Genomic DNA, 26048 nt, shown 5'->3' on the forward strand with positions numbered 1-26048 from the left:
TTCTTTGTCAATCTTTCACATTGAGTAACAAATATCTCCCATTTCTGTAGGCAAAAAAGTTTTTTATCCTGTGGTTTTCAGTCTTTATAATCCTGCCATTGTCTATGCTAATCAAGATGGGCCACCTCCAGTGGAACAGCAGTTGGTAAGAGACTGGAGTTCAAAGAAGCTTAAAAACTTTACTCTCCATAGTAACAGCCAGTGCAGTACAGCGTTTCCTGGAACGTTTTTAAAAACGAAGTTTCACCCATTGCCAATGGATGTGTCCTTTCGTGTGCTTAATTGAATTTATCCCAAGGAATTGAACAACATGAACAAAGGGATCCTGTGTCCACAAATAGCATGTACAAAAGTGAGAAGCCTTTGCTGAAACTTGGTCTCAGTTTATCAGATCTGCATTTAGCAAGCTTCCATTAATCTGAGTTTTCTCACCCTCAGCTGCTTTTTGGAAAAATATGTTTGGATTCAGTGTGATATTTGGGATCTCTGATGAATAGAACAAAACCATGTAAAAAGCTGTAGTAGATGGGGTGGAGCGTTTTCTGCAATGGGCATAAAGTAGCACTTCTTTCCTGATCTTTTCCCCCTTTTTGCTGAAAAAGATGTTTATGTAAGAGCAAAAATGAAATGGAACTTGTGTCAATAGCAGATTGATTGGAGTTGGAGGATGACTAAGAGAAGATTCAGCAATGTGTGTTCTGGGTTCTTGTTATGGGTTTGATTTAGGTGGGCTAATACATGCAATTACCAATAGAAACATGCTTTGAATAACAGGATGTTAATGAAAGGCCCTTGCCCACAAGCAGGGCACAATTAAGGAAGGAAGAGTCACACAGATTTCAGTAAGGAGAAGAATTAGGGGTAAAGGACAGAATCTTGGAACCTGATAATCTCCAGCCCTTTAGTCAGTGAGTTCATTAACTGTCTTGATGAACCATTTGGATCTCTTCCTGAAACCTAAACAGAGCTTCATGCGATAAGCCACTACTGAACACCTCTCCCTTCTATTGGTCGTTAATCTCTACAGCAGTGTTTCCCAACCTTGCTGACTTCAAGATGTGTGGACTTCAACTCCCAGAATTTCCCACCCAGCAAGGCTGGCTGGGGACTTCTGGGAGTTGAAGCCCACACATCTCCAAGTTGCCAAGGTTGAGAAACGCTGGTCTACAGCTTCTCGTGTCCCTTCCTCCCCATCGCTCATGCTGAGTTTGATTCAGTTCAGACCGTCTCATCTTGCTCTTTCCTGGAGGAGCTAAACTCTGCATCTCTTTATATAATAGGTCCACAAAAAAGATTCAGGCTTCTGGAGGGATTTTGGCTTTGGGATGATGTGTCAGTATCGAACGGATTTCTTAACCATTGGTAAGACGTATAAACTCCTAGCTTATGATTTTCATTAATGCCAAATGCTTTCTATTTTATCGCTGCACCTAATGGATTTTCTGCTGAAATATATGGCTTACGGCTCTTGTGTTAGTTAAGCTAAAATGTTTGTGTGTGTTACTTATTGACTGTACATTAATTCTGTCTTCTGCCAGAGCTTCCTGGATGCATCATTCTGATTTTGGACTTTTGTGAAATATTCATCCATGTTCACATAACTTATTTTTTAAAATCAAAAATTACCATGAGTAACTCAGATGTTTGTTTTGTACATTAGTGCCACCATGTGGCTCAACAGACTTTTCATATTCTGTAACATTACTTTAGTCACTCCACAGTATTAATTTAAAAAAATGCAAGAGCTTTATTTCAGTCCATCGGTGTTCTTTGTCCACTTTATTTTAACTGAGGAACAAAATACATCATTTTGCCCATGGATATTTTAAGCTACAAAACCTTTCCGTAAAGGGTTGACTTTCTGCTCCTTACCTGTGGGGAAGCCGCAGTGCACCCAAATATTGGCTTGGTGTTTTTCAAAGTAGTGCAGTAGTTCTAGGTTACTCATAAAAAGAGGAAAAAGATTGGAAGCAGGGAAACTGAATCAGAGTGGACTTTGGAACAGAGAGGATGTTCTAAGGGCCAATGCACGAGAGAAAGAAAAGTGAGTTGTCCACGGTGTGTTGTCCTCTGCTGTCTTGAGGTCACAGCCACCCCCTTTTGTTAATGGAACGGATGAAGTTGACTTGTCCTTCCTCTCCATCTTGAGTTACTTTGTAAAGCAGGACCAGCAATGTGAAGTCTGAGAGCCCCGATAGATTGCAGATGCCTCCATGATATCCATCAGGGTTCTTGGCCCCAACTGGCCTTTAAAAAGGTATTTTGATAAATACTGCCAAGTATCAGCTCCTAGCATTGGGTTTACTTGGAATGGCATTGGGTTCCTCCAGTGACTGAGAGCATCCAAGAAGGGGGTTGGATCTAGCTTACCTTCTGGTGGATGGGTATTTTGTAATTGTCAATGATCACCGTGACATCACTTTACAGATAGGCAACTCCCCTCAGAATAGTTGTTTTGTGAACGTGACTGCTGCATTCTCTCAAAATTCGAAATTGACCCAACTCCAAAGGATTTCCCAGTGAAATAGGTCAAGCATCTGGTGACTCAGTAGACACAGCTTTCTTGGGAATATTATAGAAGTACTGGCCTGGTTTTTCAGCTTTCTAGGATTCCCTAGGAGTCTTCCCTCCAAATCCTAACCAGGCCTAATCTTGCTTAGCTTCAGAGCCCAAATTAGGTTAACCAAGTTTCTCTGGAGCCATGCTTGAAGAGTGTTAAGTAACCCATGTTGATTTTCCAGCTTTTTGTTAAGGAAGATTTTTGACAATCTTTGATCCCCTTTAAAGGAATTGCTCTTTTATCATGATCCTATGGTTCTTTGTTGTGAAAATTATAGCACATGGGATCAGTTTAGTTACTGTTTGCTCTAACAGCCAGCGGGAACAGAAGAGATTATTCAGATTCTGAATCTACATATAAATTGCAGTGCGTTTGAGCAAAATAAGTGCAGTTGGAAACCGACAAAAATTCACCACATTTGTAAGGTAATTTCCAAGTGAACACTGTAATGTTCATACATGCTTGCTCTTTCAAAATGACACAATACAGATTTCCCCCCTTTTTCTTCTTGGGTACAGGATTTAGCAATTGCAGGTAAAGAGATCATAAAGCAAAATCTAAAAACCTTGTTTCAATGAGAGGAATAAGTGCCTTACTGATGTATCTGCCGTAAACTAGCATATAATATATTACTTAATACATTCTATAGGATGTTATTCTGTAGAATTATAAATACCGGTTCCAGTTGAATAAGCATTGAGTCCAACTGAATTCAGAAGAGAGCTTTCAATCTTTGTTTCCCTCCTTTTTTATCAAGACAGTTACTAAAGATGTAGAACTAAATGGCTAAATGTAATTGTCTTGCTAGAAGCTTCATGGTGGGCTTGTACGTATCAGGGTATTGCTGGAGAATTCTAATGAACGATCCATGCTCTTCCACCTTAATTCTGGCTTTGGTTTCTATGTCCTTCAAAGGTTTTTTGATATGTCTCTGATTTCTCACAGGAGGCTTTGATCTGGAAGTCAAAGGGTGGGGCGGAGAAGATGTTCACCTCTATCGGAAGTACCTGCACAGCAACCTAATGGTGGTCAGGACCCCGGTTCCTGGTCTCTTCCACCTTTGGCATGAGAAGCACTGTGCGGATGAATTGACTCCGGAGCAGTACCGCATGTGCATCCAGTCTAAAGCCATGAATGAGGCCTCTCACTCACACCTTGGAATGCTTGTTTTCCGGGAGGAGATTGAGGCACATCTGCGTAAGCAAGCTTACAGGACTAATAGTGAAGCCATAGGCTAGAACGATCCTCGGTGCAATGAATCTGTAGCTGCTATGAACCAGGTTTGGTTCTGAAGCCTTAACTAACTGAGCTTAGAAACATGCAGTGCCTCTCCTCTCTCTCTCTCATAGAAGATGAGTTGAAAGGTCTCTTCCTCTGACCAGCTGTCACCAAGGACCACACCAGAATAGGCACTTGCACAAAAGGGTGTCTCCTGTTGCTTCTACAAGTCAGACGGTGTGTGTGGGGTGGGGAGAAGCTAAGACAGAGTCTGTTCCATTTTCCACCTTTAAAAGTTTTGGTTCTCCAATCTGCGAGGATCACACCTCTCCATTTTCTGTGGTGGTTCTGCATCGTTCATTTCATTCTTTTTTAGAACAGACATGGTGTGTATCCATTCTATGGGAAGAGGCAAAAGTGTGTTGAGATTGTGCTGACTGGTATATTGTGCAGCTAGAACCACTGAGTTTGCCTTACGAACCATCAGGAACATAAATCAAGTTGCTAAAATCTATATTTAAAGTTTCTAAAATGGACCATTGAAGAGTTGCCATGCTGTATTTGTTCAGATTGTACATGAGCTGAGCTTATATGCTGTTTGCTTATTTTAGCTACTGGCCATTTTTCCCCCTTTTTTCTTTGGCATGTTTCGGGACATAGAAAGAGCTGTTTGAATAGTTTGATTCTGGTGCTCTTTGTTCTTCAGATGAAAGTGGAAGTGTTTTGTCACTTGACTGAGGGGGGAGAGCATCAGAAAGTGGCCCCGATTAGACAGCAGTCACCTTGCTAACTATGCTAACAGATCACTGTCTCCTCTTTATATTCCTTTAGCATTGGGCACACAATGCCTCCTACTCAGGTTCAGTTGAAATGAACGGTGGTGGCAGAAAAGTGGAATTAATGCTTTTGGTCCCCATTCTCCCCAACCATCTATCCATTTCAAAAAAGATTTGTGAAAGAGATGGTAGAACTCCAACAAATTCCTGGATCATGAAAAGAGGGGATCTTTTTGGTATGTTTCTTTTTGGGGTCTGAGTAACTGTATACTATTTGAACCGATCCCTTTTTAACACATAGTTTGCTTTTATATAACACTGTGGAGAACAAATATAACTTATCTGACATGGAGAGAATGTAATGGGCTTGCTGTTGTCTTGTCTTTATAAATAAATTGAATATTCATCTCTTTTAATATCTGACTGGTTTCTTACTCTGAGCTCAACCTGGGAGGAGAGAGAAAGAACAATGAACAGCTGCATCAGAGGCTCCCAAACTGTTTGAGCTTGTGGGTGCGGTTTTGAGAATTAGCCACCTTAACAAAGTGGTGGGCAGTAAGCTCAGAGTTTACCCTCAGCCTGGTAATTTTTGTTTACATTAATCAAATATATGCACCACCCATCTCATTGTATAAGTGACTCTGGGTGGCTTACAAATAAAAGGTCATAAAAACCATTATGAAAATACACAAAGTTAAAAGTGAGAAGCTAAAAAAAAAGGGGGGGGCAGAGAGCGTGTCCTCAAGCCTCCATTCACCCCCAGGGCTGCCTACCACTCTTGGACCCCCAAGCTAGTTGGCAGAAGAGTGGGGGCCCACCCCACCTCAGGGGGCAAGATGCTCCACAGGGCGGGGGCAATGACAGAAAAGGCTCTCCTCCTAGACTGTCAGTTGAAATTCTCTTAAACGGGTGTTTTTTCGACAGCCTCTTGCTTTCCTGAGGTTATTGGGAGAACAGAATGAAATGTGTACTAGGGAGGGATCATCTTGCTGCCCCAGAAATTAACATATTCTTAGAATACTAATGAAGGAGTCAGGAGTTGAAGACTGGTGTGTTAGGTAAGGTTCTGTCATGAGTAAGGATGGCGAGCAGGGGGCTCCCATCCAGGCTGTAAAGTGCATGCATAGTACTGAGGAATTAAGCAACCATTCATAGAGACACAGATCAGGCCCGCCTTAGCCTTTGGGGTTTATATGTCTGGGTTTTTCCCACGCTTCTTCAGTTTGTTAGGATTCTGTTTATGTAGCAGTAATAAACATTAGAGTACTACTCGTCTCAGCATGTGTCTCACTGTTAGGACAGGTTCTCTGATATTCTAAGAGCAACCACAGAGATTAAATCAGACCTTTCCCAAAAATGGTTTTAAAAAAACCTTATTAATGAGTCTGCATCTGCCTGGTGTTGTAACAAGCAGATGCACCCTGCACTCACAAATCCATTTCCTAAGTCAGTCTCTTCCCTACCTAGTTGCAGTGGCTGCCCCTTTTGGGGGAGCAAAGAAGTACGGGAATGAGGCTTCTTCAAAAATTGAGGCCTTTTAAAATCAAAACCAAAAGTATCTTCCTGGAATCATGCTGGATTCAGAGGATCCAGGGAAAAGATACAGCTGCTTTAAGAAGTTGCAGAAAGGACTGTTGCTTTGTGCTCTGAAACATCTTTTCCCCTTCAGATCCAAAGCACCGTAACCAATTGTAGATTAATAGGACTTGAGAAGGAAGGCTACTAGCTTGCAGCTGCAAAAATCAGATCTGTAAATGGTAACATGGAGTGCAGCTTTTTATGCATTTCTTTGTTACCATCTAGTGGTCATCTAGAGTTCTGCAACCTGGAGCTGATACCTCTGTTATGAGCTCTTAGACAATTAATGGATTGTGGAAGAAGAAAAATTATTCTAGACATATTGCTTGCTTATTCCAGCAAGACCTCATGTAGTGTAGTTGAAAATGTAAAGTACTGAGTGAACATTAACAATCTGAGGAGGTCCAATGTTTACAAGGCTGTTTTGTATCTAATTCTTTTCCCATTTCATCCATGGTTTGAGACTAACTGCCAAGTGCATTTCCACCTAGCTAAATCTGCCCAGCCTTCCCACAACATGGAAACAATTGCTAAGGGCATCACAAGAGAACAGAAGATGGGGGCAATCTCTATTACCTTTATGAACGGACATGTGATGGAGAAGTACCAGATCCCTTTAAACCACCTGAGAAGCATCATGAAGGAATGGCTGTCCAATATGCTTGCATGTAGAAAATGCCTTAATTGGTGATTAGACCACAATGTCCCACCCTTAAAGTAGGATTTTCATGACGTCTGTCATTTGAGGGCTTGATGCAAACGCTTGAAAGAGCTTTGTTTTGCTTGCTGGTGTTCAAGGGAAGAAAAAGACTCCCTTTAAAGGAAGGAGTAATGGGGAGTTAAAATCTCCCACCTATGGCAATTCATAGTGTCCTCCCATAAGAGTCATGTAGCCAAATCTTTTCCCAGCAAGTTGCAGTATGGTGCACCTGCGGTGAATGAGTTGTCTCAGCTGGAGATGATGAATAGAGAGGCATTTCCCATCCCGGAGGAGAGCCATCATCTCAATTAGGAGGCAATTGCCATGGATAGGACACTTCTGTTTTCTGTTATCCCTTCCCAAAAGTAACATTTGATTTTCATGGGGAAGGAGAAGCAGAGATAAGTGGTGAGCTCAATTTGAACACAGCTGGAAGTTGTCCTACTTAACAGAGATGCTCAAAAACCACCTGCCCCAATTTGTATGAGTTTCTTCAGCTCCAGGAGTTCTTCAGTTTGCTCACAAGGTAAGCTGTTCCTGTCTCTGACATGGGAAAAATGACTTCCTCCTCTTATTATTTACATGGGGGAAATGGAAAAGCTTAATGGTGTGTACAATTTTTTTTTTTTTTAAATTCCACCTGGATGGAGTGAAATTTGCAGAAATGTTATATATTTATGGGCTGAAACAGCACACCAAATTTCATGAGAATCAGGGATTTTTCAAGTCCTGTGGTTTTGTTTTTTGGCTCTAGTAATTGCTTGACCAGATCATCTCCATAGAACTTAGAGAGCTCCAATAATGTTTGACCAGCAGATGTTGACTGAGATGGGTTTCATCATCTTCAGTCTTCCTGGTGACACTTCTAGGATACTAACATTCACTTACAAATCTCTTAGGGCCGAGATGAGGGCAGACATGTCACTTATGGGAGTGATAGTCACCTTTTCATTGTATTTTTTTCTCAGTCAAAGGAAGCTTATCTTGGGGATAAATGAACAAGGGAGGTAGGCCAAGTAAAACCTAGTGCAGGTAAAAAAATGACTTCAGACAAAAAAGATTGTTACAAAATTTTGGTTTCTGGTATAGCACAACAGTGCCATCTAAAACACCTATATTAACCTCATGCAGAGATGCTAGAAATGATATTTTTTTTTAAAAAAATTCTCCCCATAGAAAGGCAATTCTATTTTCATCTGGCATTACTGGTGAAAACTAGTTCATTGCTTTGTAACTTCACCAAGTGGGTGTAGGGAGGTGGGTTTAGCTACTAGAACATGTCTGATTATCTGGCTGGATCCAAGGCATCAACTGTGGAGCATTTTGCTTGTTTAGACAAAACCCCTTTCTATTGTTTAGAAAATAGCCCATTTCTCCAGAGAATGGATTTTGGTTACCCTCCAAGCAATAAAATACCTGGATGATCCTTCTCCAACTCTTTACTGTACTGGACTTTGGAAATGGGCTGAAACTCATAATTTTAGGTAAAAATGTAGTAAGCGTTTATCTAAGTTATCTATATTGATTTTATTTGCAATCCTCTCTGCATGTGATGGTTGCTTTTATTTCTCTTTCCAATATATTCCATTTTATTCCTAGATATTGGCTTAAAAGGAATTTCTCATGAATATATTCCTCATGTGCAAGACTTGTAGATGTTCCAGAGTTCGTTAAATTGTGGACTTAAGCCAGAAAGATAGAAAGCACTTTCATTTTTATTTCCAGTCTCCCCAGTGCTAGCAATTCTAGTGATCTACTGTTTGGCTAGAGGGGTTAAAAACTCACAGCAGGGTTCATCCTGACATATGGCAACCTATCCTAAGTGTTGTTTTTTTTTTAACTGGGGGAGCTTTGAAAGAAAGGCTCTGCCAGTCAAGTTTAAAATTCTCCACCTCCCAGTTAATAACAGTTGTGTGCATGTAATGAAGGAACTTTGACAAGGCTAAGAGGTATTTGCTATACTAAAATCACATCTATCTTTCCATCCGTACCCACAATTTCAGCACTCATTAAAAAGGTTGTGATTGGGTGAGGCATAGCAGTGGTCTTGAAAGGACAAAACAAAATAGGATAGATGACTTTCCTCGCTTGAGCAAATTAGAAGAATGACCCAAATCCCCCTGTTCAGGATTTGTGCTGAGTTACAGCAGCTCCCATTTTTTAGAGTATAACAGCAGACCTTCTTTTAAAGACATTAAAATCCCATCAAAAGTTTTCAGAAATGGAACTATAATAGAAAAAAAAAATCCATAACTTATGATCCTATTGGTCTTAAAGTAGTTATTTTTAACTATTTTTAATTTATAGGCATGGAAAATGTGGGAGGGAAAAGAACATGTTACTGCCTTTTTTCAGGCTGCTGTGCAAAAAAAAATAGATGATGAAAGTGGTGGAGTTTTAATGAGGCTCTTAAAGCAGCCACGTCATTTTTCTGCCTGGTAAGGAAGCCTAATGAAAACCAACATTGCTGCTTTAATGAATTGCAAAGAGATGCTGGGCTCATGTGAAGCTCAGACCAGTTGTTCTGAAGCATTTTTGTTTCATATAACAGCAGCTCTACTGTTTGTAAACTGGAAAATCTTAAAAAAAAAAAAAAAGAGGTAGGACTATAGGGATATAGTTGCAGATTTCCCCAAAAGCAGCTATTGTAAAGTGTTTTTTGCATGAAAAGAACTCCAATAATGCGTTTTTTTCCAATCTCCACTAGGTGGCATATCTGTCTTTTGTATGGGGGATTATATTCACTTAAGCATGATAGATCTAATTTTTCTATGACATGCTTTATAAAGCTTAATCTTATGAAATGTAAAAAAAAATGTTTTGATGTAAATCTAGACCAGTGTTTTTCTTGGAATCAATAGCCAAATAGTTAATTTAGGACAGAGTTTAATTTTTTTGGTTTATCTAGAAGTAGAAAAAGGATGAAACAGAAGGGCATTTCACACATTACGTTGTTTTAGCAGATCCTGCTCTGAGTAGGGGATTTGACAAATGACTTTTGGGGTCTGTCCAGCTCTGTTTCTTCGCAACTGGGTCTGCTTAGAAGTGTCAAATTTTGGCTGTGAACATGGTGATGACCACTAGATGGAGACAAACAGTTGAGGAACTCTTAATTTTCATCTCATGGTCATCTGGGTTTTTGCAGGCCAAATATGCAAATTGGCATCAAATGTACAATCAATTGCAACAAATCTGGATGCTCTGAGTATGCCAGTTGGCCTGTGGTTTCCCGCTATATAGTTGTTGCATCTGTACTTTATAATTTAGTTCTGCATTGGGGATGCGTCAGACATATGCTTAAAGAAACTGGGTTCATTCAAGGCAAGTGGTAACGTTTTGTCCATGATTTAACATATGGGCCCCAATTCCTCCCTAACTGAATATTGCTGTTCCTCCCAGGGGCAGAATTATCAGATATCTGAACAGGCAAAAGAGAACACAGATAACTGGAAAGGAGGGCAAAAGGAGGATGCACTGTTTAACTTTCCTGGCACCTGTGCCAAAAACTACAGTGAAAAACTGAAAACAAAAAACCCATAGGCCTACATGTATATGAAATTACTTTTTCCAGCATCAGAAAGATTGGTTTTTCAATCACAGGGATGTGCTGGAACATGTGAAGAAGCCAAGTCTTCTGCATGTAACTGATGAAGGTCTTGTCAATTTCAGACACCAGCCAGGCAGCAGGGCTCTATTCAACTAATTAAGGTCTCAGAGCTGATCTTGTTATCTTGCCCTTAGCACTTATTAGGGAAGTGCTGCCCTGCGGAGGAAAGATGCTCAGGAAGAGATACCCAAAAATCTGGACAATATTTGATTTTAAGGCTGCGCCTGCCGGTTGAGAACGTGAGGACAAAAAGGCCTTGTCCTCTTTTGCTGGATGACTGGTGACTCTACCCAGGGATGTTTTTCTCCTGAAAAGTCTAGTAATCTACCATTTGCCTTTCCCTGCTTGAGTATCCCAAATTTTCACTTGCTCGTAAGACAACTAGGCCTCAGTATTGCATACAAATTACTTTTCCTCTTGAACTCTTCTGCAGTCTTGTGTAATGGTCAGTCTATATCAGTGTTTCTCAACCTTGTCAAGTTTAAGATGGGTGGACTTCAACTCCCAGAATTCCCCAGCTAGCCATGCTGGCTGGGGAACTCTGGGAGTTGAAGTCTACCCATCTTAAACTTGACAAGGTTGCGAAGCATTGGCCTACATCATTTCAGTGTCACCATTTTAATTCCCTAATTTCTGAAAGGCAGTTGAATCACCTGCTGTTGCCTTCATGGTTGGCCTTGAAAGGCTGGGATACCCTGATCCAAGCATAAACTAGTCAGTGCTCCTTCCAGATGACCAACTGGAGATTGCCAAAAATGGGAGGGTCCTGTCTCCTTTCTCACCCCCATCCCCAAACTTTCTAGCATTTCTACTTTGCAAAAAAAAAGAACGAAGAAGAACTGATGCACCAATGCTGAGCTGGATGAACATCCAACTGCAGTAGCAATCTGGGAGTACTCTTGATGTGTTTGGAAAGGTGCTTCCAGAGGGCTGCTGTGGATCCAGCTTGTGATAGGAGTTCAGGAAAACTGTTGGCATTCTCCTATAATACTGTGAAATAATATAGTATACTGCAGAATACAGAAGAGAAGTTGAAAGTTGCCTCTGTTCTTCCTTAATTTCTGCTTTTGGTTCCCTGTGTTCTATGCCACTTTAGGATCCCTTCCAAATTATTTTATATAATCATGGCTGAAATCTTGTCTTGACACTTGCCTACACACAGTAGCTCCTGAATAGGCTGACTCTGGCACTGGATAACCTCATAAATCTTCCTCTTTTTTTTTTAAATTGCAGAATCTGGACTTCAGATTAAAGAACTGTTGGGAGCTTGTTTCACAACCAAGAACCGGTGGTGGTTGGTCCATTTAAGGAACACTGTGCTCTACTGAAAGTAAGTGAACATTTGTTTTGTTTGTGATTGGAAAAACCCATTGTAATATGGATGTTGTCGTCTTGCTGCCTTTTTCATTCTAGTGCTGCAGGTCATTTTATAGACAACGTATTTTAGGACTGCAATGATATCTAACTCTGTATGGGAAAGAGAGAAGTAAATCTGGTTGGGAAGGAAACTGTTTGACCGTGCTGGAGAATTAGTTTGCTTTCTTAATATTTCTTCCAACCAATCTTTCTATCACTAATGGGGGTTGCTAGTAGTATAAGATGTGGATGTTCCAGGAGTTTAATACTAATTTCTTGAGTGGTCTGGAACAACGGTTCTCTATGGAATTTGCATTACACCGGTCAAATGCACTGAGATAATTCTTGGTATTTCTTGAAATGTTTCTTGGAAACATTATGTTACAGTCATGGTGCAGTGTAAAGGATTTGCCATAGGAATGGAAAATTATTTAATTTATCTATTATTAGCAGGAGCAGTGGAGAGAGACTCCATATTCCAACAAGCATTTATCAGCTGGAAATGGAAAAGCTGTAGACTTTGGGAAAGCCTAAGAGTAAGAATGTTTTCGCACCACCTCTTAATGTCTATTATTGCAGATTTGTTTTACAACTGTCCTCCATGGCTAGGATTACATCTTCCAGTAAGTTGGCAATGAATGTGGGGCAAGGAATGGAGGCTTGTTGCTTTGCTAAGATTATTTTCAAATTGAAAACTTGCACTTGATAGTTTTAAGTTGAATCTTTATTTTTTCTTTGTACTACCTGAATCTGTCTCTTCTGTTTCAGCCATCGACTAGCCATTTTAGGGTTTAGGAAGTGCTGGAGCTGGTTAATACTATTCCTCAGGGACCCAGGATGTTAAAACAGATCAACATAGCCTGGTTGAAGCAATTTTGATTTTATTAATGCAAGCACAGCAAGTCAAACACAGAAATATCCTGCTTTATGGTACAGCTTTATATGTAGCAATTCAGTGCCAAATAACAAAACACAGATGTTGAAGGAATGTCTCAAACCAAAGGCTAAAGATGAAGTGGGTAGAATTTTAGCTGTGTGGAAATCACACTTTTTCAAGTATATACTAGAACCAGTTCAGATGACCATTGGAGTGCACATTCATACAAAAGCTTTATTTTTTCATCTTAAATATGCCTACATATCAAGTGTTCCAGAACTGTGTTTCTCATATATATATATATATATATATATATATATATATATATATATATATATATATGAAAAAGTTGAAGCATCCCATTGTAAATTTCAAATACATTAACAAAGCCAATATACAATCCTTTTCATAGTGTTTGACAATGTTGCTAGCTAGGACATCTCTCAAAAGTGCAAAAATGAAAACAAAACTCATTGAAATAATACAGTACAAATATTATTTTTTTACTTTGGGATCAAAAATCAGTACTTCAGAGTAGGGACAAATAGCAGCAGCTCAACAGATAAACAAAGCCATCAATTCTATCTCCCTTTGTGGGGCAATTGTTCTATAAATTTGTAGGATTTTTGTTTCAATTGGTATAAAGCATTTTCATTTGTTTCTCCTTGTACCCTGAACAGTTTGAGTGGAAGGAGTAAAATGCTTTTGGCAAAGCATTTTTGAGTCGAATAGATTTTATCTCATGAATAAGTATTCAAAAGAATGGAATAATAACATTTTAATGGGATATATGTATATATGCACAAATTTCATAGTATTTTAATGGCCCACCATTTGGAAGTCATAAATGTTAGATGGTAAACAATTATTGAATAAACTAAAGAGGTTGTCTCCTAATTTAAATTTTAATTAGTAGAGAGTCGGAGAGTAACAATGAGCTAATTGAATTCTTAGCAGTGAATTAGACATATGTTTTAGATTTTTTTTTAAAGAAAAAACTGGCTAGCTTCATGATTTTTTTACATCATCTTCTTATGGGGATTGTTCCATCTCTTTCTGTGACTTGGCCAAACTCTTTTCAGCTGCCTAACCCAATTCCCAGGCCTTTTACTTTGATACAGTGGCTTTTTTCCAACAACAGCTGAACCACAAAGTAGACCATCATGATTTAGCCCAGCCTTGTCTACCTGGACAGCAAGGCACCACTTGTGAAATCAAGTAAGTAGCCTCCACATATGGACCTGTGTAACAAATTTCCAGGCCAAGGGTGAGAACACAGCAGGTTTCTGCAAACTTTTAACACAGCTGCATTTTCTCCTGGGAAAGGATGCAGCTGCTTTAAGATGTTATAGTAGCTGCAGTGTTCATACCTTCTGGCTCTTAAAGCACTTTTTTGCACAGGCTGAATGACTACCTCTACGTTTTTCCAATGAAAACAATGCAGATTTAAAACTCGGAAAGCAAGAAACCAGATTCATAATGATCAGAAAACACATTCATTTAGAGTAGAATAAATAAACAGGGGAGGCACTGAAATATATACACATTTAAAACTTGGTTCTAATGGAAATAGAACATGGCAGATGTCCCAGGTGACTTTTTTAAAAAATATGTGGTCTCAATAATTCTGTAACAGGATCCAACAATTCAGCAAGAGTTAATGAGTCAATTCAGTGAACAATATAGCTGGAACAATTATGAATTAAATTGATCAGGAGAATATATATATATATATGTATGTATATATATGTATATATATATACATACACACACACACACACTAATTTTCCTCCTATTGAGACTCCAGCAAGGAGGCAGCAAGGCTTTTTTCCCTCCTCCTCCTTCTTTTCCTCAAAGTTTTCCCAATCTACCAAGCTCTATGATGGCTTAACTCTTAATACAGAGTTACTGTATTGGGGTGACAAAAATCTGTATGTGCATTACATAGCAGGCAAGAGATACAGAAGACATTATTTTCTCTGTATTTTTGCAGCCCAGATACTTGGCCTCTTCATAACACCTAGCATCAATTGCTGCAGCATCTTTGAAAATATCCTGTTGTAAGCTTTTGTGGTGGTGGGGGGGCAGTTGAAGTCCACCAAGCTAATTTCTGTATTTATCGGCTGCAGTTTATAAAAGTCAACACCCCACCACAGCTGCTCTTTTGCTGAGACTGTAATGATTGTACATCCCATTTCCTCAAATTTTATATTCCTGATAAACAAATTCCAAAGCAAATTAATCTTAAAACTGATAAAACTATCTTGGGCGAAAAAGAAGTTGAGCAGTTCTCCTATTGTCTTTTGTAACAAAAATAATTTCTGCTGCACCATTATTCCAGAGAAAGGTATATTCTATTTCATCTGATATATCCTCCAGGTTATTTACAAAGCTATAGCTGGTTTTTCAAGACATCCATACTTTTAATTTGCTTGTTTCTGACGCAGAATTGTAAAAGAAGGTACACTAAACAATTTCAGTACCTTGTAAGGCACTAATCTCTGATGTAGGAGGGGGCAGCTTGGCTGCTACAATGATTAAGGCCAGAGAAAGGAAGGACAGAATCCTTGTGTTGAAATGGGGGCACCAATACTGTGTTCTTGCTGCTGAAAGTCCCTTTATACTACTGGAAAAATGCAGTGGGGAAGCTTAATCTGGGATAAATCATTCCGGCTGAAGGATGATGAGTTTGAATGCTCCCCATGAAAATAAAATTGGCTCGCATTCCTACAATAAGCTAATTTAAGTGGCAATCTTTGGTCCTTCGGAGAGCATTTCTGGAATTCTAAGGTTTGTGTGTGGGTGTGTTGTGTTAGTATCAATTTCCCTTTCCAAAGTAGGGAGAAAAGCATTAGAGGCACATCAATCTCCTTCCCTGCTCCAGCTTCCCTGCTCCACCTCTAAGGCTAGTTGATCAAATATGGGGCAGTCACATCTGAGCTGCAAAAAATGGAGTCAACCACCAGATGGCAGCAAAGAGTTTGCTGTAACTTGTGGCCACCCTCTAAGAGTCCTTTGCAGCTTTGCAGTCCAGATCTGGTAGCCCAAAGAGAGGAGAGGAATGCTGAAGGTTGGCCAAGGTGTCTGCTGAGACTCCTTTGACTCCCTCTGAGTCAACCTCAACTCTTAGGGTTATCACAGACATATCTGAGCAACTTTCTTGGTAAGACTATGGATATGGACTGCCACCTTTGGGTGTTTTTAAACTTCCCAGTCTAGCTTCCAATCCTAGAATTTTCTCTCCCATCTAAGGTCAGCAAAGTGTTTTCCCAAGATGGTGTAGATGCCTCCCCTCCAAGTGCTTGTGGGAGAGAATTCAGCTGTTTTTTTTTTAGCTTGAGAAAGGAGCGATAAATATTCCTTTCTCCCTACCTTTGCCCTGCCAGCAGAGCTTTCAAAATTGGAAGCTTAGGCATTGGGGTGCTCTCATGGGGTTAATCCTTCTCTTTTTCAAAGAAGTTTGCAGTTTCCTTCACTCCATCATAGCCCGCCCACATGCTTGTGAGAGCCCTTTGATGGTTCAAAGAGGCTTTCCTGGGGTTGCAGGTACCTGCAAAGTGAGCAGGAGACAAAAAAATGTTCCTTTTGTGTACTACCTTAAGTTGCCTTGTTTTAGGATTCAGGCAATCAAAAGTAAAAGGAAAACCCTGGCACCTGGAGAGAAAGATTTAGCTTAGTCTTCTTGTGACACGCTTTTCCACAGGACATTGTTTTTTCTATGTAGATACTCAAACGAGTCACCAATGCAATTTCTTTGTCTTTAGGGTTAGAATCGGGGCAAAATGTTCCTGTTTGATTCTGTTGGCTGTTTAATGTAGGACTGTGCAGAACTTTTGAAGAAGCTGCTTTGGAACTTCTTTCTGAGCTGTTAAAGCAGCCACATCATTGCCAAAGCTCCCACAGCATCAGGGGTCTCCTCAAGATATGGTAAAGGAAGTCAAGATGGTGTCCATGATGGTGAGATTGAAGTTCTGCTCTTTTTTAATGCATGTTGCAGCACAGGTATCACTTGTTCATGGCCACAATCTTGATGTTTTTTTTAACCATACCCTCCACAGTATCCTTCCAGGTGATGCTTTCCACTTCACTGGGGGTGGGGGGAGTCAAAAGAGCTGTGTGCACACATGCATGTGGCTTCCTAAGCAGCTGGAGGGGGTGGGAATGGTAATGTAACCGTTTGAAAAAAAGCAGCTTTGTACATTTCCCAAAGGATTTGCACATCTGTAGTGTTAAGTAGAAAAGCAAAATATCCTCATTGTCACTGGAGAAAAAAATAAAAATGGGACACAAAAATCAGGATGAATTCCACAAGAGCGACAGTATTAAATATATCGCAGCAAAAAATGACAATCTGTGGCAGCCTTGAAGCTAACAAATTTCCCATTTAATTTTGTATAGGTAAACACCTTCTTTATCAGATTCGACCAGGGCAAAAATGAAGTATAGCTGGAAAGTTGGTACAGGAGAAGCATGTTTATCAGAGTGTTAGTTCACTTGAACAGGTGTATAGTTTGACAAAGGCTCCGTGCTTAAGTTTCACAGTTAAGTCAACCTGGACTAATCCTGGAAACAACTCTGTTGCTTCTTTAGATCAGCCATAGCTGCTGATTTTCAGATGCATCACTCCGAACAATGAAACTTTTTCAGGAAGTGCCAGGCACAGCAAGACTGAGTGGAACTTTAAAAGTGAGAATGTACTGACTCCCTCAGAGAGTGTACATGTACAGTATTGGGTAGAAATCATCACACATGAAAATAAAGATCTTGATGGCCCTCAAAGAAGACATCACCATGGATTCTACTTCCTCACAGTCCATTTCATCTCTGAGACCAGGGCCCTGCCCTTGATTTGGAGTTAAAAAAACAAAAGCCTTCATTTTTAAGTGCCTTAAAGTTGATGTGAAATACTATTGAGCACATTTTTTTTCATAATTCATAAAAGGTATCATATATACAAAACAGACCCCAACCAGCGAGGCCTTCTTTTCTCAAACCAAGCCATTCAGGATTTAAAAAACAATGTTCTTAGAGTGTGCTTTAAAATCCAGAGCAAAAGTCCCAATTCTCAGGCTCGGTTGAGGAGCGTTGTCCTAAAAACAGAAAGAAAAAGGTCACATTAGGACATCATCTGATGCTATCTTGTTTTAATCCAGAGAAGAAACCAGACTCAGCTCTATGTTGATGTGAAACCTCAGGTTTTCCTGTCTTCCTCTTTAAGCTTTCTCTGAGACCCTCAAAATATGGCTGATGAAATTCCATGCTTTCTTTGTTCCTTGTACCACTGAAATTGTCCTTGCATTCTGATTCCTGCGGATCGTTTGCCAGCCCTCAAAACATATGCTGAAAATTGTCTACAGACAAGATCTTCGTTGGTGCAAACACTCTTGTCCCCCTTTTGGAAAAATGCTATGAAGGCTGGCCAAACCCACAGTGTCTGTCTGTGCTTTAAACTGAATTAAATCCAGCCAATATAAAGCAGATATCTAATCCCAGCATAATTCAAAACTGTTCTACTGGATTGGGTTTATATTGCAGAAATAAGATGGAAATGAGGCTACTGTGCTTAATCCTGAGGTGGTAAAAGGAAGATACTGCTTCTCAATGTCCCAAGTTAAAACGCACACACATTATACGTTTTAAGTACTTCCTGGAAAACCTAAAATTAGGATATTGGGGAGAAAATGTGTAACTCAGTCTTTAGTCTACCATGCAGGGAGTTTTTCACATGAGAAAACATTAAAATTAGTGCCTGCAGGGGGGGACAAACGGTCAGGTGGTGGTTTAAATTTAATGTGCATGGTGACCCATGTAAAAACGGGCAGGGCTTTGATCCCATGCTTGTGGCCATCATCTTGGCTTCTGTCCGCCTCCCTGAGGATGTCTTTGAGTAAAATGGTTCTCTGCACCTTCTCAATGAGAAGCTTGTTTTTACCACTTTGTCTGTTCCCTGCATAGAAAGCTATGGGGTAGGCTGTGGTTTTGCACCGGCACAGGCTCGTTGGTGGCTTTAGTCATCGCAGGAACCAGGGAGACACGTTTTTGAATGCTCTCCTCCCTCCCCCCCTTTTTTTTTCTGGCCTAAGGGTGAGAAACTCTACTTTGCATAATGGCTAAGTAGTCTTTTGGCTTTGTTCCAGATGCATCATTGCCTCCCATTTATAAATAACTGATTACCTGAGTGTCTTCCAGCTGTCTTTCTCCATGTGATTCTCTGGACCTTCACTTTCAAACGATGCAATAAACAAAGCTGGAGGAGGAGGACAGAACAAGTGACAGGACTGTGGATCAGTTTGTCATGCCAATGGTGATGTCAGAAGTAGGTCATCTGGGGCAAAATCACACACTGTCCTTGTCCTCATTGACCCCAATTCTGTTTCACTGCAGTGGCATTATTGTCAACAGACTTATTGCATGTTTCCTTCAAACTAAAACTCCAACCTCAGAAAGGTCATTCACTAGAAGCTTACAATGCATTTGTGTGATTTATGCTTAAATGGGTCTGGAAAGGGACTGGCCTTTCCTAGTTAGTTCTGCATCTCTTCTGCACTTGCAGAAATTGTGAGAGATACAAGGCAGTTGTGTGAAAGTATATTTCTGTTTGAATAATCTCCACCTACCCAAAAGACTCACCTTCTTCACTGTAAATAGGTGCAGTGAGCAGATAGCTCTGAATCTTCCTGTCCTTTTCAAAAGGGCATTCCACTTGTTTCCATGTGACAAAGTCATGGATTTGCCTTGAAATTTCCCAGAACTTCTGCTTGAGATCAACACAAATGAAAAATGGATTGGAATAAGTATCACAGCATCATGGAATCAAAAGAGCCTCTCCCTCAGGGCAGGAATCAAAATTAAAGCATCCCCAAGAGATGGCTGCTTGTCCAGCCTCTGCTTGAATGCATCTTGAATGTGAGGTCCTCTACCCCAGGGCATGATCAAAGAAGGAAGAATCTCGCAGGCTTTAAGAAACAGTTTTAATGCAAGAGTTAGGGGTGAGACCCCAAACCTCACAAACCATGATAGGAACTTTCAGCCCTGTGGACCCTTTTGAACATTCTGAATGTCTCTTCCAAGGCTTTCAGCAACCCACACTAGGCTGCTGTTTCCAAGATAAACAACTACTTTTAGAGTAAGGAGATAGCCTTGAAGAAATTAGGTGACAGCTGTTCTGCCCCCTGCCAAAAAAAAAGGCATCAGCTTAGCCCAGAAAGAGAGGAGGGGGCGAGGAAGAAACTCAAGACTGGCCCACCTTGTGTATATGAAGGAGGGAAAGAGAAACTCAGCCAGGCTTCAAGATTCTCTTACTGTTGCCTACATCAGTAGAGTTCTAGTATTTCTTGTGGTGTCTGTTGCGTGCCCTGGTCTACTTGAAGGACTGATATCAATCTTGAGAGCCTATTTGGTGTAGTGGTTAAGGCACCAGGCTAGAAAGGGGAGACCAAGAGTTCTAGTCCCACCTTAGGAACAAAGCCAGCTGGATGACCTTGGCCAGTCACTCTCTCTTAGCCCTAGGAAGCAGGCAATGGCAAACCACTTCTGAAAAACCTTGCCAAGAAAACTGCAGGGACTTGTCCAGGCAGTGTCCAAGAATCAGACATGACTGAATGGATTACAAAAAAAAATTCTTGTTGTGTCTGTTGCCTGACCTGGTCTACTCGAAAGACTGGTAACAGTCTTGAAAGCCTCACTTCTTTCTACCTGGCATTGAACCTTGCTTTGATCATGGAGAGGGAAAGTGATCTGCAGAGCATCTTGCCATGACTATTGATTCATTTCTCATATTACTGTTAGGAAGTTTTCCCTAGTGTTCCACTGAAATCTGCTTTTCTAACATGACTTATAGTTCTTGTTCTGTATGTGTCATGTTCCCGTTCCGATGTTTATGGTTCCTCGTAACGTTTCACATGTCATATCTGCAGTTGCGTGCCTGCCTGGCCACGCTGGTAAATTTCCTTTGTGCTGACTTGTGATCTTCTGGAATGTATGTTTGGGTTATCTCTGCTGTTCAAGGTTACTTTCTCAGGCCGATTCTAACGGTTGCTAGCATCTGGGGTGGGTGGTTGCTATGCTAGCCTGAGGGGAGGGTTCGCAACGGGAGCAAGGCTTTTTAAGTTTGCATTTGGCGCGCTTTTGCTCATTCTCAGCTTTCTTCGTACTTTGCATACTATTCATTCAATAAATTAGTTTTCTCTAGTAATTACTGATGAGACTCCTTTTATTGGAATAGGCAATCATTACAGTATGCAGCATGCTGAGATAAGAAAAAAAAAACTCTACCAAACTAGGTGTCTACCATCTTAAAACTATTTCTTTTCATAAATAAAGCTTAAATATATTTTCTGTTCAAAGTAGATGGGCACAGCAAAGATCTTAATTTTTAATTAGTGATATGCATCCATTGAAATATAATTTCTAACTGCTGTAATTAAAACATGTAGCATTGAGTCTTAACATATCCTTGAGAATAGAAATGCAAACAAAATGAGTATAAAAGTAGTGAATTGGTAAACCTTTTTAGGTAACAAAATATTCTTTTGTCTGGACACATCTAAAGGTTGCAGCATTCATCACACTTATTGCATGCTGTGTTCATTTATTGTACATTGTAAAACATTGCTTACCTTGAAGTTGATCTGTCCATTCGGCAAGTGATTGGTGTGTATCTTATGCAGGAAGTAGATATCTTTAATGAAAAGATTGAAAACAGGGATGACGATTTTCTCCCGGCTGCTGTGTGCTGTCTGAGATCTCTGTGCTGCCCCTTGAAGGGCAGTCCGATAATTACAAAAGTTACTTGAGGGATCCATGTGATGCTGTTTTCAAAGAATAATAAGCAATTGCTTGTTAGGAGACACCTGAATGCAAATCATTGTATAATTGTTTGAATCAGGTTACAAAAATTGGGAGGGCGCAAGCTGCCACATTTACTGGGGGATCCGATTTCTCTGAATTAGAGATTTAGACACTTCCTATTACTTATAAGATGTGAAAATGATACTGTCCATGCAGATCTCCTTTGAAAGGAAAGCATGTTACTGCCAGGTGCTTTGGCAGCTGCCTAAATTGAAAGTGATTCTCACACAGTTCTCTTTAGCAAGATTTATTGAGATGAATGTCATGGGGTTACAAGAACTGGACTATTTTCAATTAAGACCCAATATGTCTCCAGTCTCCACATATGTTAGGGTGGAGACTTTCTGATTTTTTTCCCCTTACAACCTTTCTATGATAGAATGAGAAGAGTTTCTTCAATGACAGTGGGGAAGCTTGCAGCTGGCTGTTTACATAATGTACCCCTAAATCCTTATCCGTCTGGGAACTATCTGCTACTGTCTCCCTTTTCATAGCATGCCTTCTCAAGGGCCAAAGGACAGCAGGCAGGACTTTGCAACTTCTATGCCTGTTATGTGCTGCACAAATCTGTATTTGTCCCAGAAATTGAGATAGAAAAATGTTTAGGTTGCTATTTACTTCCATGCATATTACTTGATTTACTATTATCTAAGAGTTGATGCCTGACTGTTCCAAGGGAACATTCCAATTCCAATCGGAACAGTCAGGCACATGGCGCAAGACCGGACAGCATTTTGTTTCATTATACATAGGGTCACCGTGAGTTGTAAATGACTTGACGGCAGCTAACAACGACAACAACAAGAGTTGATGAATGAACTATTTCTCTTGGAGAGCTTTGCACTAAGATGATGTGAAAATTATATTTCTGATGGGTGATGCAGATACTATACATTTCTGTTCTTGGAGAGGAATGTGCTTAATGCATATTGGTGGTTTTGTTATAAGCTAAGAGATCAGATTGTAACCTGCTGTAATCATTGCAACCTCGCCCTGATCCATCAACTTATTGAACTGTTGCCTCTTACTGGGGCACTGTGTGTGTGTGTGTTTTGGGAACAGGAAAGGGAAAAAAAAACACCTTTTCTGTCCTTGATTGGTCAAGTGAAGTTTTGCAGCCCAGATTTGGTAGCTCTAATCATGGAAATTAAACTTATTTAAAACTGAGAGTGCTGATTCCCACATCTGTCACTGCATTGAGCAATGCCATCTAATCAGATGACCATTCTTCACTGGTGAACGTTTCTGCTTTATGACTCAATGGGGAGTGTGCATGTTGCTAAAACTCTTTGAAGAATCAATTTTTCCTTTTGATTCCTGTTGGTGTTAGTCCTGAATGATTCCCTTGTGGTGCTGTTAGTGATCATCATCATCACCATCATCCTTCTATTTTTAGTTTTGTTTGAGATGGCTTGCTTTTGTTAAATCCTGATTATAATTCTCCACCAGGTGGCAGACTTTAATGAGAGATGAAGAAAGGCAAAAAAGAAAAAGAAAAAGGAAGGTAACATAGGTGGGCTGTCAGTGGTCATCCCACTGTCCTTCAAATACTATTATCTCCATCCAGCGTGGGCAATAGTTACAGGTGAAAGAAGGGTCATGCCAGCATGATATGGAAAGTTTCCCTCTTATTCATGGAAACTTAAGGCTGGCATTAAATTTACATGTACTGGCATTGAATTTACTCAGAAAGACAGGCTGCCTTGTTTTTAACCATGCAGTGTTTTAGCCAATCAGCGCAAACCTGCTTGAATGTCTAATGATGACTGGGGAAATTCTTAAATCCTGTTTGATTGAAATTGGATTGATCTTAAGATTTGGGAAGAAGGGGTTATTCGTTACTATTTCACGCTTGCTGTGTCACTTCCCTAGCCTTGAGCAGGGAGAAGCCCCCTCTTAAGAGTTTGGGCTGCTATATTATGGCTTGTCATTGCTTTTTTAAATGAAATGAATCCTTTGAGTAGAAAATGTGGATAGGGTGTGGCCAGGTCTGAAATATTTACCTCTAAAACATCAAATTTGGCTGTTTTCACTTTGGACCACGTTTTCTTTAGCCGGGCTACAGGACTCAAATTCATGCCAGCTGCAAAAAAAGAGAACAAAAGGATTTTTATTTATTTAATTTATATAGCTGCCCATCTCAGACCAGTGACTCTGGGTGCTAACAATAATAAAAAAACAGTCAAATAAAACTAAACAGAAAATCATATATAAATACAGTCAAGAGATATTAGAATCCATTGGTGTCAGCACAACCAGGAAACCAGGCCCGGGCACAAAGCCAGGTCTTCAAGGCCTTCCGAAAAGCCAAAAGGGTGGGGCCATCCTAATCGCAGGAGGGAGATGTTCCAGAGGGCAGGCGTCACAGCAGAAAAGGCACATCTCCTGGTCCTCACCAGCCGACATTCCTTGGCTGAGGGGCCCAGAGCATGCCCATCCTGCTGGACCAGATTGGATGGGTAGAAACAACTGGGAAAAGATGGCTCCTCAGGTAACCTGGTCCCAAGCCACAAAGGGATTTAAAGGTGACAACCAGCATCTTGAATTGCACCCAGAAGCACACTGGCAACTAATGCAGCTCCCGAAGCAGTGGTGTTGCATGTGCTGAATAGCTGACACTATTTACAACTTGGGCAGCTGTGTTCTGCACCAACTGAAGCTTCTGAATGCTCCTCAAGGGCAGCCTCATGCAAATAATGCAAATAATTTGCAATATCTTGGCATGCATTTCAAATGTTTTTCTAGCAATAGTGGTCTCTCAAAACTTCACTCAGTCTTTTGACTCATGCCAAAGGGAAGCTTCTGCAGATATGTGGGCTGTCCTAAGCACATTAAACGTTCAGAAGCAAAGTGGTCACATGTTCTCAACCCACTCACGTCTCACTTCTTCAGTCTGCATTCCTTCCAATCCACCTTAACTGTGGTAAGTATTGCCATGCTACAGCATCCTAGCAAATTGAGTCTTACTTCTTTCAAGCTGATGCCCCAGCCTTCCTTTGAGCTTTCCATAACCCTAGTGCTTTCCCACCTAACAGTGTCTTCCTGGGCCAGTGGTTCCCTTCTTGGTTGTATGCGTCATGATTTGTTTTACACTGAGAATAACTTTGTCTCTGAATTCCTGGTTTGAGCAAAGTGGGAAATCTCCCGTTCTGCCACAACTCGTCTTACAACTATGTGGAACCAAGGGCTTTGTACACACATTGACAGTTGAGCAGGGCACAGCATGCAAGAAATAAGGGGCTGGCTCTAAATGGGCAGATCAGCTAAAGAACTGTTTGTTTTGCTCCCAAAACAGCTACTGGGAACTCTCAACTCCAATGAGTTATTGGAAAAATATTTGCATTGCATACATAAAAAAAAACTAACTTGGCACACACAATGCAAATAGGAAGCCGATACGTCAGCTGTATCATGCTGCCTGGTTTAACACAACACAGATATTTTAACTTCTGAAAATCAAACAGAGCCTGCTTTGACTGACAATGGCTTTTTCCACTTAGTTCCTCCTCATCCCCTGTCACTAAGAGAAGAAATTAACTGCTCATGGCTCTCTGGTGCTGGCAAAACAGCCGGCTCCATTTCCTCACTGTAGGTATAAATGAAGTTCTCTATTTAAGCAGGAGTCCAACCCTGGAGAAGGATACTGGTTGAAAGAGGAAGCTCATTAGATTAATCCCAGGGCTGATGCAAGAAATCATGGTCAAGGCATCTAGGGAGGAATGGAATCTACTAAGGGTACTCTTAGATAGGCTTCCTTATATTCAAAACCTTGTCATTTTTGAAAGCTGAAGGCCAGTCAGGACCTCAAACTGGTAGAAGGTTTGAACTGCGTAGAGCAAGATCTGGCAATGTATGAAACTGGCCATGTACGATGTCAGTGTAACCACACCAGATATAAAATAGAAAGGAGGGAGGGCAGAAACCATGTAAAATTTCATACACAGGAAGATGACATGATGTAACATCTCCCTCTCTCAGAACTTAAAGGAAGGTGGACTGTTTGCCATTCTGATAGATTCAGCACCCCAGGAATCTCTTCCCATTTCCCAGCCTGTGGACATGCAAAAGTTAGAAAGATGTACCTCCAACACAGCAGTAATTTCTACCTGCTTATGTGGGAGCAAATGGGACTTGTGATAGACTACAGAGTGCAGGTTTCCCATCTCTCTCTGAGCATGTTATGCCTGTGTGAGAGAGAATGGTTGGTCTGTGTGTATACACACACAGACATATGCAGATGGGATAAATTAATGTAACAGATGCAGAGTTTTATTGTACAGGCAATATTAATCACTCATTAATTTAATTACTATATTAATGTAATTAATTTGATATTATTTTGTCGAAGCCCTGTCCCCCCTTTTTTACATATACCCTCACATGTACAAGTGTGCCATGTGTACACATTTTTTCTGAGTGGAGGGGTGGATGGTAGACTCCAGGACTGAGTTTAATGGGAGTTGTTAATCCTAATGGATAGCACAGGGAATCTGGCAGTCCGCAGGATTACTATTACTTCTATGTAG

At 40.5% G+C, this 26048-nt stretch overlaps 2 protein-coding genes across 6 annotated transcripts in view; one reads left to right on the forward strand and one right to left on the reverse strand.

Annotated features, from left to right (window-relative positions):
• CSGALNACT2 (chondroitin sulfate N-acetylgalactosaminyltransferase 2) overlaps positions 1-4970 on the forward strand; it is a 41493-nt gene extending 36523 nt beyond the window's left edge. For 2 of the 4 annotated variants that reach the window (XM_063307706.1, XM_063307707.1), the window contains 3 exons: positions 51-145; positions 1281-1362; positions 3506-4970. In XM_063307706.1, the coding sequence (XP_063163776.1) occupies positions 51-145; positions 1281-1362; positions 3506-3798 (470 nt within the window). In that variant the 3' untranslated portion in view covers positions 3799-4970. The other 2 variants (XM_063307710.1, XM_063307711.1) reach the window with 2 other exon arrangements.
• Positions 4971-17125: 12155 nt separating this feature from the next.
• Positions 17126-26048, reverse strand: part of RASGEF1A (RasGEF domain family member 1A) — a 70481-nt gene continuing 61558 nt past the window's right edge. For both annotated transcript variants that reach the window (XM_063307713.1, XM_063307712.1), the window contains exons 9-13: positions 23526-23605; positions 21291-21482; positions 19303-19426; positions 18847-18919; positions 17126-17762 (exon numbers count right to left, since the gene is read on the reverse strand). In XM_063307713.1, the coding sequence (XP_063163783.1) occupies positions 17738-17762; positions 18847-18919; positions 19303-19426; positions 21291-21482; positions 23526-23605 (494 nt within the window). In that variant the 3' untranslated portion in view covers positions 17126-17737. The remainder of the gene's footprint in view (positions 17763-18846; positions 18920-19302; positions 19427-21290; positions 21483-23525; positions 23606-26048) is intronic.

The sequence above is a fragment of the Candoia aspera genome, chromosome 6, assembly GCF_035149785.1.
Source record: "Candoia aspera isolate rCanAsp1 chromosome 6, rCanAsp1.hap2, whole genome shotgun sequence".
NCBI classification, from domain to species: domain Eukaryota; kingdom Metazoa; phylum Chordata; class Lepidosauria; order Squamata; family Boidae; genus Candoia; species Candoia aspera.